Source organism: Hyperolius riggenbachi, chromosome 1, assembly GCF_040937935.1.
Source record: "Hyperolius riggenbachi isolate aHypRig1 chromosome 1, aHypRig1.pri, whole genome shotgun sequence".
Lineage (NCBI taxonomy): Eukaryota > Metazoa > Chordata > Amphibia > Anura > Hyperoliidae > Hyperolius > Hyperolius riggenbachi.
This window is the reverse complement of record NC_090646.1, coordinates 300,366,110-300,381,133: the sequence shown is the minus strand read 5'-3', so window position 1 is coordinate 300,381,133 and position 15,024 is coordinate 300,366,110. Positions and strand designations below refer to the sequence as shown.

At 43.7% G+C, this 15,024-nt stretch overlaps 1 protein-coding gene across 2 annotated transcripts in view; it reads left to right on the top strand.

Moving 5' to 3' along the window:
* The window catches only part of LOC137548783 (protein-lysine 6-oxidase-like), a 244,923-nt gene that overhangs the window by 159,255 nt on the left and 70,644 nt on the right, over positions 1–15,024 (top strand). For both annotated transcript variants that reach the window (XM_068271168.1, XM_068271167.1), the window contains exons 3-4: positions 10,246–10,383; positions 10,474–10,630. In XM_068271168.1, the coding sequence (XP_068127269.1) occupies positions 10,246–10,383; positions 10,474–10,630 (295 nt within the window). The remainder of the gene's footprint in view (positions 1–10,245; positions 10,384–10,473; positions 10,631–15,024) is intronic.

Below are 15,024 nucleotides of genomic sequence, written 5' to 3'. Positions count from 1 at the left end.
ATTCTTTTTTGACTACACCCATGTTAAGGAGAAGGCACACAAAAATGTTACGTTCGGAAACTTGTAGTGGTTTCCACCGAAAAGACTGGGCATGGTAGCTTATTGGATTGGCAGTTACATATTGTGGGGCCTAACGGTTGGTCTCAGCCACAATGAAGTCGTACTGACCAGCAGTGATCATAAAAAAAAATTTCTGTCACTGCAGTGGGGCGGGTGAGGGTTTGGCCGGGTGATCAGAAGACCGCAGGGGGAAGATTACGGCCTGATCTGATGGATAGGAGTGCTAGGGGGTGACAGATATGACAGGAGATGATTGATGGTTGTCTCTTTGGGTGATTATAGGGGAGAATAGATGCAATCAATGCACTGGGTAGGTGATCGGAAGGGGGTCTGAAGGGGATCTGAGGGTTTGGCTGAGTGATCAGGAGTAAACACGGGGCAAAATAAGGCATGATCTGATGGGTATGTGTGCTAGGTGGTGACAGGTGTTAACAGTAGGTGATTGAAGGGTGTCTCAGGGGGTGATAAGAGGGGGTGAATAGATGCAAACAATGCACTGGCGAGGTGATCAGGAGGGGGGTGTCTGAGGGCGATCTAAAGGTGTGGGCGGGTGATAGGGTGCCCATAAGGGGCAGGTTAGGGTCTGATCTGATGGGTGGCAGTGACAGGGGGTGATTGATGGGTGATTGACAGGTGATAAGTGGATGATTATAGGGGAAAATAGATGTATACAGTACACCTGGGGGGGTTCTGTGGAGGATATGAGGGTGAGGGGGGTGATCAGGAGCACCCAGGGGGTAGTTTAGGGCCTAATCTAAAAAATAGCGTTGAATGATAGTGACAGGGAGTGATTGATGGGTGAGTAGGGGGGTGATGGGTGCAAACAGGGGTCTGAGGGGGTGTTCGGGGGGGGGGGGGGAATCAGTGTGTTTGGGTGCATAATAGCGGGGCTGCAGCCTGCCCTGGTGGACCCTCAATCACTTGGACCACTAGGGAAGGAGGCAGCATGTACAATACGCTTTGTTTACATTAGAAAGCGTATTATACGCATTGTATGCGTCGATCAAGGAATTAACAACCCGCGGCCGAACGGACAGTGGGTTGACGTTGTGGGTGGGCGGAGCCTATTGCCGGCAGATGCACGCGCATCCGAGCGCACGATCCACGGCCAGATCTTGCCAAACAAAATGTGTGTTTTTAATCTACAGTAGCACTTTTTATTTTTAAACTGGAATTGGTAAAACTGAAAAATACATGTTTTTTCTATTTTTTTCTTTGTTTTCCCATTAAAATTCATAGAAAACAAAATAGTTTGAGGGAAAAAATGGCATACAATGAAAGCCTAGTTTGTCTTGAAAAAAACAATATATATTTCATTTCTGTGTCATAAGTAGGGATAAAGTTATTTCTGATTAAATAGGGACATAGCTAAACTGTCAAAACTGCTCTGGTCAATAAGTACAAAACAAGGTCTGGATGCGAAGTGATTAAACCTGTTTTAAGGGGTGTAACACCTGCAGGGGGGCATGGCGGAGTGTGATACATGCCAAAATTCCCGGGTAAAAATCAGGATTTGACGCAAAGCAGCGTTTTATGGGCATAAATCACATTGAATGCTAATTTTGTGGCCTAATGTGCCTTAAAACATTTTGCATGTGTATACATCAATCATGTAGTGTAATTAGTGTACTGCTTCACACTGACGCACCAAACTCACTGTGTAACGCACTGCTGTATGGTGTAGTGACGGCCGTGCTGGAGTGGTGCGCACCATGGCGAGATAGCTCTTCCTCACTCCGTGAGTACACCACTTTCCTTTCACGAGAATCGTATTATGGAGGGCAAGTCTGCCATTTTGACCACTGGTAATGGCCAGGGTGAATCCTGGTTTGATTCCGGTCCGTTTTTGGAGCCTGAGAAACGGCTACCACCACATAGCCAAGTAAGGCTGCAGGCATGGCACGCACGTCTCGAGGCAGTGATGACAATTAACAATATAGGTGTACTTTCGAGGCCCTGATGTATATGACATGAATCAACTTTAAATCCTTTAACGAGAATCTGTTATGGAGGACAATGATTACACCACTTGCCTTTCACGAGAATCATATTATGGAGGGCAATTGTACTATTTTTAATGGGCGGGTGATGTGACGAGGTGCGTGCAATCAACACAACAGGTAGGTATATGCAGTGCTGAGTATTACAATGTGCGCCTGTCACACACAGACTGATACCGAACATTCATAGCGACTATGCGTGCAGCCGTGCACTCACTTAGGTAGGTAGGTGGTTGCACTGTGAACAACAGCTAGGTAGGTATATACAGTAATGGTTATTACAATGTTCAGTTGCCTGTCACACACACAGGTAGTCACTGAATGTGCTGGGCCTGGCAGTGGCACACACACAGAATGAATTAGCTAGGCTGTCTATGCAACACAAGTGTCAGTGGGACACACGGAAAAAAAAATTATCACAATTACAACATCATCTGTTAAAAGAGCTGTTGTGGGGTGCTATTTTAGCAATAAGAATCAGCCAGGAGCTTGCTAAGAAGCCAAGAGCCTAACTAATCTTTCCCGATGAGAGACAGTCTGCAGCATCTTGGCCTTCTGTCACTATTGCAGGCACACGAGTGTAATGTCCGTTGGTTTATATACGGGTGAGAGTGGCTCCTGGACTGAGTGTAGCCTGATTATCTACAATTTGCCTGTTGACTGTGATGTAGAGGTTCAAAGATGACCCTAATGGTCCAGTGTGTTGGCGAATCTAACTTTATGTAAAGTTACCTGATCTCCGCATTTGCGAAGCCCATAAGTTCACTGGGAGCATTTTGTAGTAGATCTGTCCATGCCATCTGTATTCTTTGTTCTTATTTTTCCTTATTTTATTGAGAATTAAGACGTTATGTATTCATGCAGTGGCGTAGCTACAAACCTCGGGGCCCCAATGTGGAATCTGGATGTGCCCCCCCCCAGCAACAACAACTCCCCCCCATTTACTGAATACATCTATTCTCTCCTGTTATCACCCACTGATCACCTGTCAATCACCCATCAATCACCCCCTGTCACTGCCACCCATCAGATCTGACCCTAACCTGCCCTCACATTGGCAGTGCATTACTTGCATCTATTCCACCCTCTAATCACACCATAATCGCCTAGCAATAACATCGTCACCCCCTGTCACTGCTACCCATCATATCAGACCCTAATCTGCCCCTTGCAGGCACCTGATCACCCGCCCACACCCTCAGATTGCCTGCAGACCCGCCCTCGGATCGCCTCCTAAGTGCATTGTTTATATCTGTTCTCTCATCTAATCACCCATCAATCACCCCCTGTCAACATCTGTCACTGCTACCCATCATACCCATCAGATCAGACCCTCATCTGCCCCATGTGGGCACCCAATCACCCGCCAACACCCTCAGATCACTCTCAGACACCCCCCCCCATCACCTACCCAGTGCATTGATTGCATCTATTCTCCCCTATAATCACCCAATCCAATAAGCTAGCATGCCCAGCCTTTTCGGTGGGAACCACTCCAATTTTCCAAACGTAACATTTTTTTGGGGCCTTCTCCTTAACATTGGTCTAGTCAAAAAGAATGTATTGCGGTGTTATTGGTCTACGCACCCAAAACATCACATGCCCATGTTCTCTGCTTCCATGTCCAGGTCACGATTTGAGAACATCCTGCGCTTAGTGCCAATACAACCTGTCATCTAAGAGGCCACCCTGCTTATGACCAGTTCCACAATATTCAGTCCCTCATACACCACTTGTCATCAACATTTTCAGATGCTTATACCCAGGACAGTCATTTGGAGGCATTTGGTTTCCAGACAACTCATCAATATTTTGGCCCACTTAAATGCCATGGCAAAGTGGAAAGACACCCCACGGTATTTTGTTCGTTGTATGGTCAGTTAATAGAAGAGTTCATTTTTTTGTCACAAGTTAGCGCAAAATGACACTTTGTGTAAAAAAAAAAATATGAAAATCAATTTCCGCTAACTTGTGACAAAAAATTAACTTTTCTATTAACTTACCATACACCAAACGAAATACCTTGGGGTGTCTTCTTTCTAAAATTGTGTCACTTACGGGTTCCTATACTGGCATGGCATTTAAGTGGGCCAAAATATTGATGAGTAGTCTGGAAACCAAATGCCTCCAAATGACTGTTCTGGGGTATAAGCATCTGAGAATTTTGATGACAGATGGTCTATGAGGGACCGAATGTTGTGGAACCGGTCATAAGCAGGGTGGCCTCTTAGATGACAGCTTGTATTGGCACTGAAGTGCAGGAAGCGCAGGATGTTCACAAATCGTGACCTGGACATAGCAGCAGAGAACATGGACATGTGATGTTTTGGGTGTGTAGACCTATAAGACCGCAATACATTCTTTTTTGACTACACCCATGTTAAGGAGAAGGCACACAAAAATGTTACGTTCGGAAACTTGTAGTGGTTTCCACCGAAAAGACTGGGCATGGTAGCTTATTGGATTGGCAGTTACATATTGTGGGGCCTAACGGTTGGTCTCAGCCACAATGAAGTCGTACTGACCAGCAGTGATCATAAAAAAAAAATTCTGTCACTGCAGTGGGGCGGGTGAGGGTTTGGCCGGGTGATCAGAAGACCGCAGGGGGAAGATTACGGCCTGATCTGATGGATAGGAGTGCTAGGGGGTGACAGATATGACAGGAGATGATTGATGGTTGTCTCTTTGGGTGATTATAGGGGAGAATAGATGCAATCAATGCACTGGGTAGGTGATCGGAAGGGGGTCTGAAGGGGATCTGAGGGTTTGGCTGAGTGATCAGGAGTAAACACGGGGCAAAATAAGGCATGATCTGATGGGTATGTGTGCTAGGTGGTGACAGGTGTTAACAGTAGGTGATTGAAGGGTGTCTCAGGGGGTGATAAGAGGGGGGGAATAGATGCAAACAATGCACTGGCGAGGTGATCAGGAGGGGGGTGTCTGAGGGCGATCTAAAGGTGTGGGCGGGTGATAGGGTGCCCATAAGGGGCAGGTTAGGGTCTGATCTGATGGGTGGCAGTGACAGGGGGTGATTGATGGGTGATTGACAGGTGATAAGTGGATGATTATAGGGGAAAATAGATGTATACAGTACACCTGGGGGGGGTTCTGTGGAGGATATGAGGGTGAGGGGGGTGATCAGGAGCACCCAGGGGGTAGTTTAGGGCCTAATCTAAAAAATAGCGTTGAATGATAGTGACAGGGAGTGATTGATGGGTGAGTAGGGGGGTGATGGGTGCAAACAGGGGTCTGAGGGGGTGTTCGGGGGGGGGGGGGAATCAGTGTGTTTGGGTGCATAATAGCGGGGCTGCAGCCTGCCCTGGTGGACCCTCAATCACTTGGACCACTAGGGAAGGAGGCAGCATGTACAATACGCTTTGTTTACATTAGAAAGCGTATTATACGCATTGTATGCGTCGATCAAGGAATTAACAACCCGCGGCCGAACGGACAGTGGGTTGACGTTGTGGGTGGGCGGAGCCTATTGCCGGCAGATGCACGCGCATCCGAGCGCACGATCCACGGCCAGCTACTACGCAATGAGCCGCCAACGAAGGGGGTATTGTGGTCGTTGCAGACACCACTTTCACCCCGCCTATCGGCTGTGGGCGGTCGGGAAGGGGATAAAAATATATGTGAATACATGTATAAATACATGTATGAACCTTCTTCCATAAATTATGTTTACAAATATTAATATATATATATATATAGTGTGTGTGTAAATATACATATATATATATATATATATATATATATATATATATATATATATATATATATATATACATATATATATACACATATACATATACACATATATATATATATATATATATATATATATATATATATATATATACAGTGTATATATATATATATATACTGTATATACATATATACACATATATATACATATACACACACACATATATATATATATATATATATATATATATATATATATATAAACTTTGTATCATCTATCTATCTATCTATCTCAGCAACTAATTTATCTTTACAACTGTCTACTCTACACTGTACAATGCAGTCAGTATTGAATGTAATCGCTAGATGGCGCTATTGAACTCATGTGTATGTAAATGGAAAGAACTAAAGCATTACTAGCTCTGTTAACAGTGAAATAAAAAATAGCATAGTGGATAGGTAACAGGACTTGTCAGCATGGGCTCACAACTTTTCAAGTTCGAAACTCAAGGTTCTGATTTGTTTTTTTTTATTATTAAAATAATTAAAAATGGAATATACAATTAACAATTCAGTTCAATATGCATTTATATTAAACAAATGCATTTTATTGCTTTAAAGAGAAAAATTGTGTAAAAACCTAATTTTATTTAAATACATATATTAGCTAATAGCCCTGAGAAAAACGCCACATTAAACTATCTACATCCCCCCAAACTCCTCCCTCACTGTCCACCTGCAAAATCCACGAATTTCTCACTCATGGATTTTGCTGGCAGCATTAGCTTCCGAGTGAGGCAAGGCTATGAGCTGCAGCCCTGCCTCGCTCGTGTCTGTCATCGGCGGAACTCCGCCTCTCCCCCGCCCCTCTCAGAGAAGGAAGACTGAAAGGGGCGGGGGAGAGGCGGAGATCCGCCGATGACAGACAAGTGTGAGGCAGGGCTTCAGCTCATAGCCTTGCCTCACTCGGAAACACTGCCAGATTGCCCCCCGGGGATTTAGGGGGGGATTTAGTTAGATTAGAGCGTCGGGTATGCGGCGGATTAGTTAGGGCTAACTTCTAAACGATAAATTTCGTGCAGAGCCATTAAAAACGATAAATATCGTTTTAAAATATCGTTCTAAAAATGGCGCCATTATTCGGCTGGCGCCATTTTTAACTGTACCCATATATATATATATATATATATATATATATATATATATATATATATATATATATGTACAGTACAGACCAAAAGTTTGGACTCACCTCCTCTTTTAAAGAGTGTTCTTTATTTTCATGACTATGAACATTGTAGATTCACTCTGAAGGTATCCAAACTATGAATTAACACATGTGGAAGTATAGTACACAGCCAAAAAGTGTGAAACAACTGAAAATATGTCATATTCTAGGTTCTTCAAAGTAGCCACCTTTTGCTTTGATTACTGCTTTGCACACTCTTGGCATTCTCTTGATGAGCTTCAAGAGGTAGTCACCTGAAATGGTTTTCACTTCACAGGTGTGCCCTGTCAGGTTTAATAAGTGCGATTTCTTGCCTTATAAATGGGGTTGGGACCATCATTTGCGTTGTGAAGAAGTCAGGTGGATACACAGCTGATAGTCCTACTGAAAAGACTATTAGAATTTGTATTATGGCAAGAAAAAAGCAGCTAAGTAAAGAAAAACGAGTGTCCATCATTAGTTTAAGAAATGAAGGTCAGTCAATCCGAAAAATTGGGAAAACTTTGAAAGTGTGCCCAAGTGCAGTCGCAAAAACCATCAAAAGCTACAAAGAAACTGGCTCACATGTGTACCGCCCCAGGAAAGGAAGACCAAGAGTTACCTCTGCTGCGGAGGATACGTTCATCCGAGTCACCAGACTCAGAAATCGCAGGTTAACAGCAGCTCAGATTAGAGATCAGGTCAATGCTACACAGAGTTCTAGCAGCAGACAAATCTCTAGAACAACTGTTAAGAGGAGACTGTGTGAATCAGGCCTTTATGGTAGAATATCTGCTAGGAAACCACTGCTAAGGACAGGCATCAAGCAGAAGAGACTTGTTTGGGCTAAAGAACACAAGGAATGGACATTAGACCAGTGGAAATCTGTGCTTTGGTCTGATGAGTCCAAATTTGAGATTTTTGGTTCCAACCACCCTGTCTTTGTGCGATGCAGAAAAGGTGAATGGATGGTCTCCACATGCCTGGTTCCCACCGTGTAGCATGGAGGAGGAGGTGTGGGGGTGCTTTGCTGGTGACACTGTTGGGGATTTATTCAAAATTGAAGGGATACTGAACCAGCATGGCTACCACAGCATCTTGCAGCAGAATGCTATTCCATCCGGTTTGCGTTTAGTTGGACCATCATTTATTTTTCAACAGGACAATGACCCCAAACACACCTCCAGGCTGTGTAAGGGCTATTTGACCAGGAAGGAGAGTGATGGGGTGCTGCGCCAGATGACCTGGCCTCCACAGTCACTATACCTGAACCAAATTGAGATGGTTTGGGGTGGGCTGGACCGCAGAGTGAAGGCAAAAGGGCTAAGCATCTCTGGAAACTCCTTCAAGACTGTTGGAAGACCATTTCAGGTGACCACCTCTTGAAGCACATCAAGAGAATGCCAAGAGCGTGCAAAGCAATAATCAAAGCAAAAGGTGGCTACATTGAAGAACCTAGAATATGACATATTTTCAGTTGTTTCACACTTTTTGGTTATGCCTTCAATGTGAATCTACAATGTTCATAGTCATGAAAATAAAGAAAACTCTTTGAATGAGGTGTGTCCAAACTATATATATATATATATATATATATATATATATATATATATATATATATATATATATATATATATATATATACACACAACAACAAATAACATTTGTAAAGCGCTTTTCTCCCATTGTACTCATAGTTATTTGGATTGAAAAAAGACTTACGTCCATCAAGTTAAATCGTAGAACAAAAGCTCATAAGCATGGCTCAGACCAATAATTGGTTGACTGGTAAGTTGTGGTGCAGAGGAAGAACTCTATAAGTCCGCCGGAAATTCCAGGCTAAACAGGTGGCTTTTCAGACTGGATTTAAATAACTCCAGGGAAGTGGCTGTCTTTACTGGGTTTGGTAGGGAGTTCCAAAGGGTAGGGGCAGCATGACAGAAAGCTCTGGCTCCAAAGATTTTGAGGTGCACTCTGGGAGTGACCAATTTTATAGAACCTGCTGATTGAGGTTGTGAGAGGTGTGGTGCAGCTTCAGCAAGTCCTTCATGTAGCCAGGGCCCACATCTATATTGTACATTTTAATTGGTATTATTTCTTATAGACATGATTTAAAAAAATCTAAGGTGCTGATTAGAAAAACATGCTAAACATTACTTTTAAATAAGATACTTAGGGCTTCTGTTCTGTTTACATTAACTTTTTTTTAGCACTCTGCAGTTGAAAAAATACCAAAAAGTAGGTGAAAAAGTAATGTCAAAATTATTCTGAATATTTTCTCACTTGCTGGTGACTTAACCACTTAATGACAACCAGACTTATAAAAAACGTCCTGCTAGAGCCTCTTAACAGCTCCAGGACATTTTTATAAGTCAAACAGTGCTGTTGCCGCTGTGCGCGTGCATGTGCACGTGAGATTAGTGAGAAAAAAAACACTATAGAAAAAAATGATAAAAAAGTATTTAAATATTCATTAAAAAAAAAAAACAATGTGGGGGCATTCAGACCACACCAACAGAAAGCTCTGTTGGTGGGGGGAAAAGGAGGGGGGAATCGCTTGTCTGCTGTGTTTTGCGGCCCTGCAGCTTTGCCTTAAAGCTGCAGTGGACCAATTAAGTAAAAATGGCCTGGTCACTAGGGGGAGTTAACACCGCAGTCCTCAAGTGGTTAAAATGCATAGAAAATAAAGTAATTACTGAAAACAAATATAAACCCCAAAAAGCCTAATTGGTGGTGAAAAAAACAAGATATAGATCATTTAATTGTGATTAGTAGTAATTAAGCTGTAGGCAAATAAAAGGGATGAGCACTGAAAGGTGAAAATTGCTCTTGTCCATTTGGGTAAAAACCGCCTTGGGGTGAAGTGGTTAAAAGGCATATTATTATTGATATAATTTGAAAATATCACCTAGGAGAAAACTTAGGAGAAAAAGTGAATTGCATCAGGCCATTACACTTGGGAGAAACACATAACTATTTCTAATAGTTAAGCTGCTGTGTAATTAAGCATTCATTTATTGTAAATAGTTTGTTAAAAAGCCAAATCTTTGTGAGTAAATGTGCTTTAGTCTTTATTTCCTGCTTACTTTTCTAATACACAAAAATGCCATTTTTTCAATAATTGTAGCATTATGGGATAACTGGGAAAACAGATTGTGCTCCAGATTAAATATTTTTAACATACCTTCTCAGTCTCACAGTTCTTTATTGATTTATTTTAATCATTTGTCTTGTACAATGTTTACATTAAAAAATATCTATGATTTCCAGGTCAGCTTACTCACAAGATGTCTCAGATATAAGTTTCCGGGTATTGCTTCGCTTCCCGCAAAGAGTTAAAAATCGTGGCACAGCAGACTTTTTACCAGTGAAACCGAAGCACACGTGGGAATGGCACAGCTGCCACCAGTGAGTACAGTTTACTTGATGATAAAAGTTTCCTAATACTTTTCCCCGTGTAGTTGTTCATCATGTGCTGATCCTTATCTCCTTCATTAGGCATTATCACAGCATGGATTCCTTTAGTCATTATGATCTTTTGGATTCTGTGACCCGTCGGAAGGTGGCAGAGGGACACAAGGCCAGCTTCTGCTTGGAAGATACAACCTGTGATTCAGGAGTGAGACGCCGATATGCCTGCACAGCACACACCCAGGTGATTGCTACATCCCAAAGAGGGGATTTGTTTACCGTGTCAACACACAGAGTGAAAATGTTGGTGCAATTGTTTTGGACATTTAATACTGAAAAAGATACAGACAATTTAAAACATTAGAAATCTCATACGTAGGCATATGTATGAAGTAAGTTGAAAAAAGTTGAGATTGATGGAAGAGCTTATGCTGCGTAGCATTGCAAAGTATATGCATTAAACAGAGCATGCTTCTCTGTCTTGATTAAATTTCACTGAAACAAATTGTTTTAGGCAGAACTTTTTCAAATTATAGAGAGAAGTAAAAAAGGGAGTAGTTTAAGAAACCTGAGACCTGACTTACAGGTATATTTACCTAGAGTTTCCTTCAGCCCATGAGGTGCGTGCGTGGGCTCCCTCGCCAAGCTGTCATGGTACTCATAGATACCAATGTGAAAAGTTAGTAGAAGATGGGAGGACCTAAAACATTATTTAATGAAATTAAGAAATAAACTCAAAAGATGCACAAGATTTTAAAGTAGCACCTGGGACTGACGTAACAGGACTGACGTGCCAGGTCTGACTTGCCAGGTCTGACTGGCTTTAAAAGCCTATCTACACTGTTGTGTTGGTACGTATATGTCCTAGCGTTAGTCAACTGGGCGTGGGGAGAAGCCAAGATATGGCTCTCCCAGCACGCGGCAAAGTAGGGGAATATAACAAATATATTCCCCTACTGATTAGCTAGCCTCCCCCCCCAGTGGGGTTATTTGGGGTTTATTGCTGGAACCCAAATTAAAGGTACTTGGCTGGGAGCTACGCAAAACAGGTGGGCTTACGGCGGGCTGAGTTATAGCTTACAAGGGCAGAGTTATATTGACTACAGCTGGCTCAAGATTCTCTGGGACCCATAAGGCAGTATCACTTGTACTGCTCTAACGGTGGCTTTGAACAGGTCTGACGTGACAGGACTGGCTAAACACATCTGACTGGCAATACAGAGAAAACACAAACGGCGTGATAACACGCAATGGCTGTCAAAGAGGAGACAGAACTGGGTGCTAAATGGCCAGGGTTTAAATAACCTTGCACTTGCACCAGTACTGTAGCCCAGCCCCCCATCATGGCTCTAACTGACTTGTCCCGGCAGGCCCTTCCCTGAAGCCTGCCAGGACGGCGTCGAAACAGGCCTTTGCTGGACCCTGGTAGCGGTAAGTATAATACAATCAATATTTTAGGTTGTCTCTCATATTACATAGAAATGGTGTAGAATTGGCCGAAAGAAGATTGTGTCATTAGTGGACATCTTAAGCAATATGTATGTGTCAAGAAGTACTTGAGAGTATGATACTCACAACGGGGAGGGCTAACCTGATTTTTGGAACATAAGACACACCGTTTCTCCTCCAAAAGTGAGTGTGGGGGAGGGAGGGGGGAGTCAGTGCGTCTTATGTTCCGAATACTAACATTTGGGCCAGTGCTAAGCGTCTCCCCACAAGTATACACTGTTGCTATCAATGATGCCCGCTGATTCATTCTATAACAGTTGCCCATAGTCTCGGCGGCAGAACCACAGCTCTCTCACTGGGGCCAACCACTGCACTTGCTGAGTAGCAGTGACTTATCAGAAGTCAATGGTAGAGATGGCCCAAACGGTTCGCATGCAAACTTATTCGCGAAGAACTTCGGCGGTTCGCAATTGCAGTGAACCGCAAACTATATGCGAGTTCCACCCGCCCCCTATACTACATTAGGGTCAACTTTCACCCTCTACATCACAGTCAACAGACACAGGGTAGCCAATCAGGATACACTCCCTCCTGGAGCCCCCCCCCTTTATAAAGGCAGGCAGCATCAGCCTTTTCACTCACTCGTGTGGCTGCAGTAATTAGAGAAGAGAGAGAACCTTCTGTAGACATAGGGAAAGCTTAGTTAGGCTCTTGTGTCAGGCTTGTTAGCTTGCTCCTTGCTGATACTTATTGTTAAAAAGCACCCCTCAACGGCTCTTTTGAGAGCTAATGTTGTTCTTGTGATCTATTTTTTGTGTGTGTGTCCCACAGACACTTGTGTTGCATATACAGTCCTGTCAGTCAGTCGTAGCTGGCCCTTGCCCCCTTGGAAATTCCTACTGTGCCACTGCCAGGCCCAGCACATTCAGTGACTACCTGTGTGTGTGACAGCTGCACATTTGTAATACCAATCACTGCATACCTGCCTGTTCAGTGCACCTACATACGTGAGCGCACGCAGTGTTATACTATATACCAGTCACTGCACCTGTTCACGGTACCTGTGTGTGTGACAGCTGCACATTTGTAAAACCAATCACTGCATACCTACCTGTTCAGTGCATCTACCTACATGAGCGCACACAGTGTTATATTATATACCAGTCACTGCACCTGTTCACGGTACCTGTGTGTGTGACAGCTGCACATTTGTAATACCAATCACTGCATACCTACCTGTTCAGTGCACCTACCTACGTGAGCGCACGCAGTGTTATATACCACCAGTCACTGCACCTGTTCACAGTACCTGTGTGTGTGACAGCTGCACATTTGTAATACCAATCACTGCATACCTACCTGTTGAGTGCACCTATCCACGTGAGCGCACGCAGTGTTATATACCAGTGTTTCTCAACATTTTATTGGTTTGTACCCCTTTTAAAACCCTGTACTCACCAAGTACCCCCTAGCATAGTGGACATTATCACAAGTACCCCTTGACAAATATATATTTAATCGTAGTACATGAAAATTAGTTCTAAACCATTTCCAAGCATGTACTATTGCTTTTAATTAACTAAAATACTAATTTGATGTTGTTTAAATAAGATTTATAATTTTCTAAAACTCAGTTTGTTATTCTTGGTTAAGTATATCAAGTCCGAGTACCCCCTGGAACCATCAGAAGTACCCCCTGGGGTACGCGTACCACATGTTGAGAACCTAGGTTATATACCACCAGTCACTGCACCTGTTCACGGTACCTGTGTGTGACAGCTGCACATTTGTAATACCAATCACTGCATACCTACCTGTTCAGTGCACCTACCTACATGAGCGCACGCAGTGTTATATTATATACCAGTCACTGCACCTGTTCACGGTACCTGTGTGTGTGACAGCTGCACATTTGTAATACCAATCACTGCATACCTACCTGTTCAGTGCGCCTACCTACGTGAGCGCACGCAGTGTTATATACCACCAGTCACTGCACCTGTTCACAGTACCTGTGTGTGTGACAGCTGCACATTTGTAATACCAATCACTGCATACCTACCTGTTCAGTGCGCCTACCTACGTGAGCGCACGCAGTGTTATATACCACCAGTCACTGCACCTGTTCACGGTACCTGTGTGTGTGACAGCTGCACATTTGTAATACCAATCACTGCATACCTACCTGTTGAGTGCACCTATCCACGTGAGCGCACGCAGTGTTATATACCACCAGTCACTGCACCTGTTCACGGTACCTGTGTGTGACAGCTGCACATTTGTAATACCAATCACTGCATACCTACCTGTTCAGTGCACCTACCTACATGACCGCACGCAGTGTTATATTATATACCAGTCACTGCACCTGTTCACGGTACCTGTGTGTGTGACAGCTGCACATTTGTAATACCAATCACTGCACACCTACCTGTTCAGTGCACCTACCTACGTGAGCGCACGCAGTGTTATATACCACCAGTCACTGCACCTGTTCACGGTACCTGTGTGTGTGACAGCTGCACACTTTATTGATACCAGTCACTGCATATCTGTTCACTGTACCTGTGTGACTGCACATTGTTTTAGTCAAGTCAGTGCATACCTTTCACTTCATCTCCCCCAATATGGGCAGAACAAGCAGAGGCTGAGGCAGGCCACGCGGCAGGTCTGTTCGAGGTCGTGCTGTCATGATTTCGTGCGGCCCTGGACCAAAGTATAGTGTTCAGAAGGCGTGTGCCATCAACCCCAAGATTGTCAGGACGTAGTTGACTATTTAACACAGAACACCTCATCTTTCTCAGCTTCTGCACGGAAGCGTGACATATCTTCCTCCTCCTGCTCTGATTCTGGCACCCCTCAACAGCTCTTGAGAGCTAATCTTGAGAGCTAATCTTGTTCTTGTGATCTTTGTGTGTGTGTGTGTGTGTGTGTGTGTCCCACAGACACTTGTTTTGCATAGACAGCCTTGGTAATTCCTACTGCCAGGCCCAGCACATTCAGTGACTACCTGTGTGTGTGACAGGTGCACATTGTAATACCCATCACTGCATATACCTACCTGTTGTTCACTTCAGTGCACCCACCTACCTACGTGAGCGCACGCAGTGTCACTGTGCCTGTCCGGTACCTGTCTGTGTGTGACAGGTGCACATTATAATATCCATCACTGCATATACCTACCTGTTG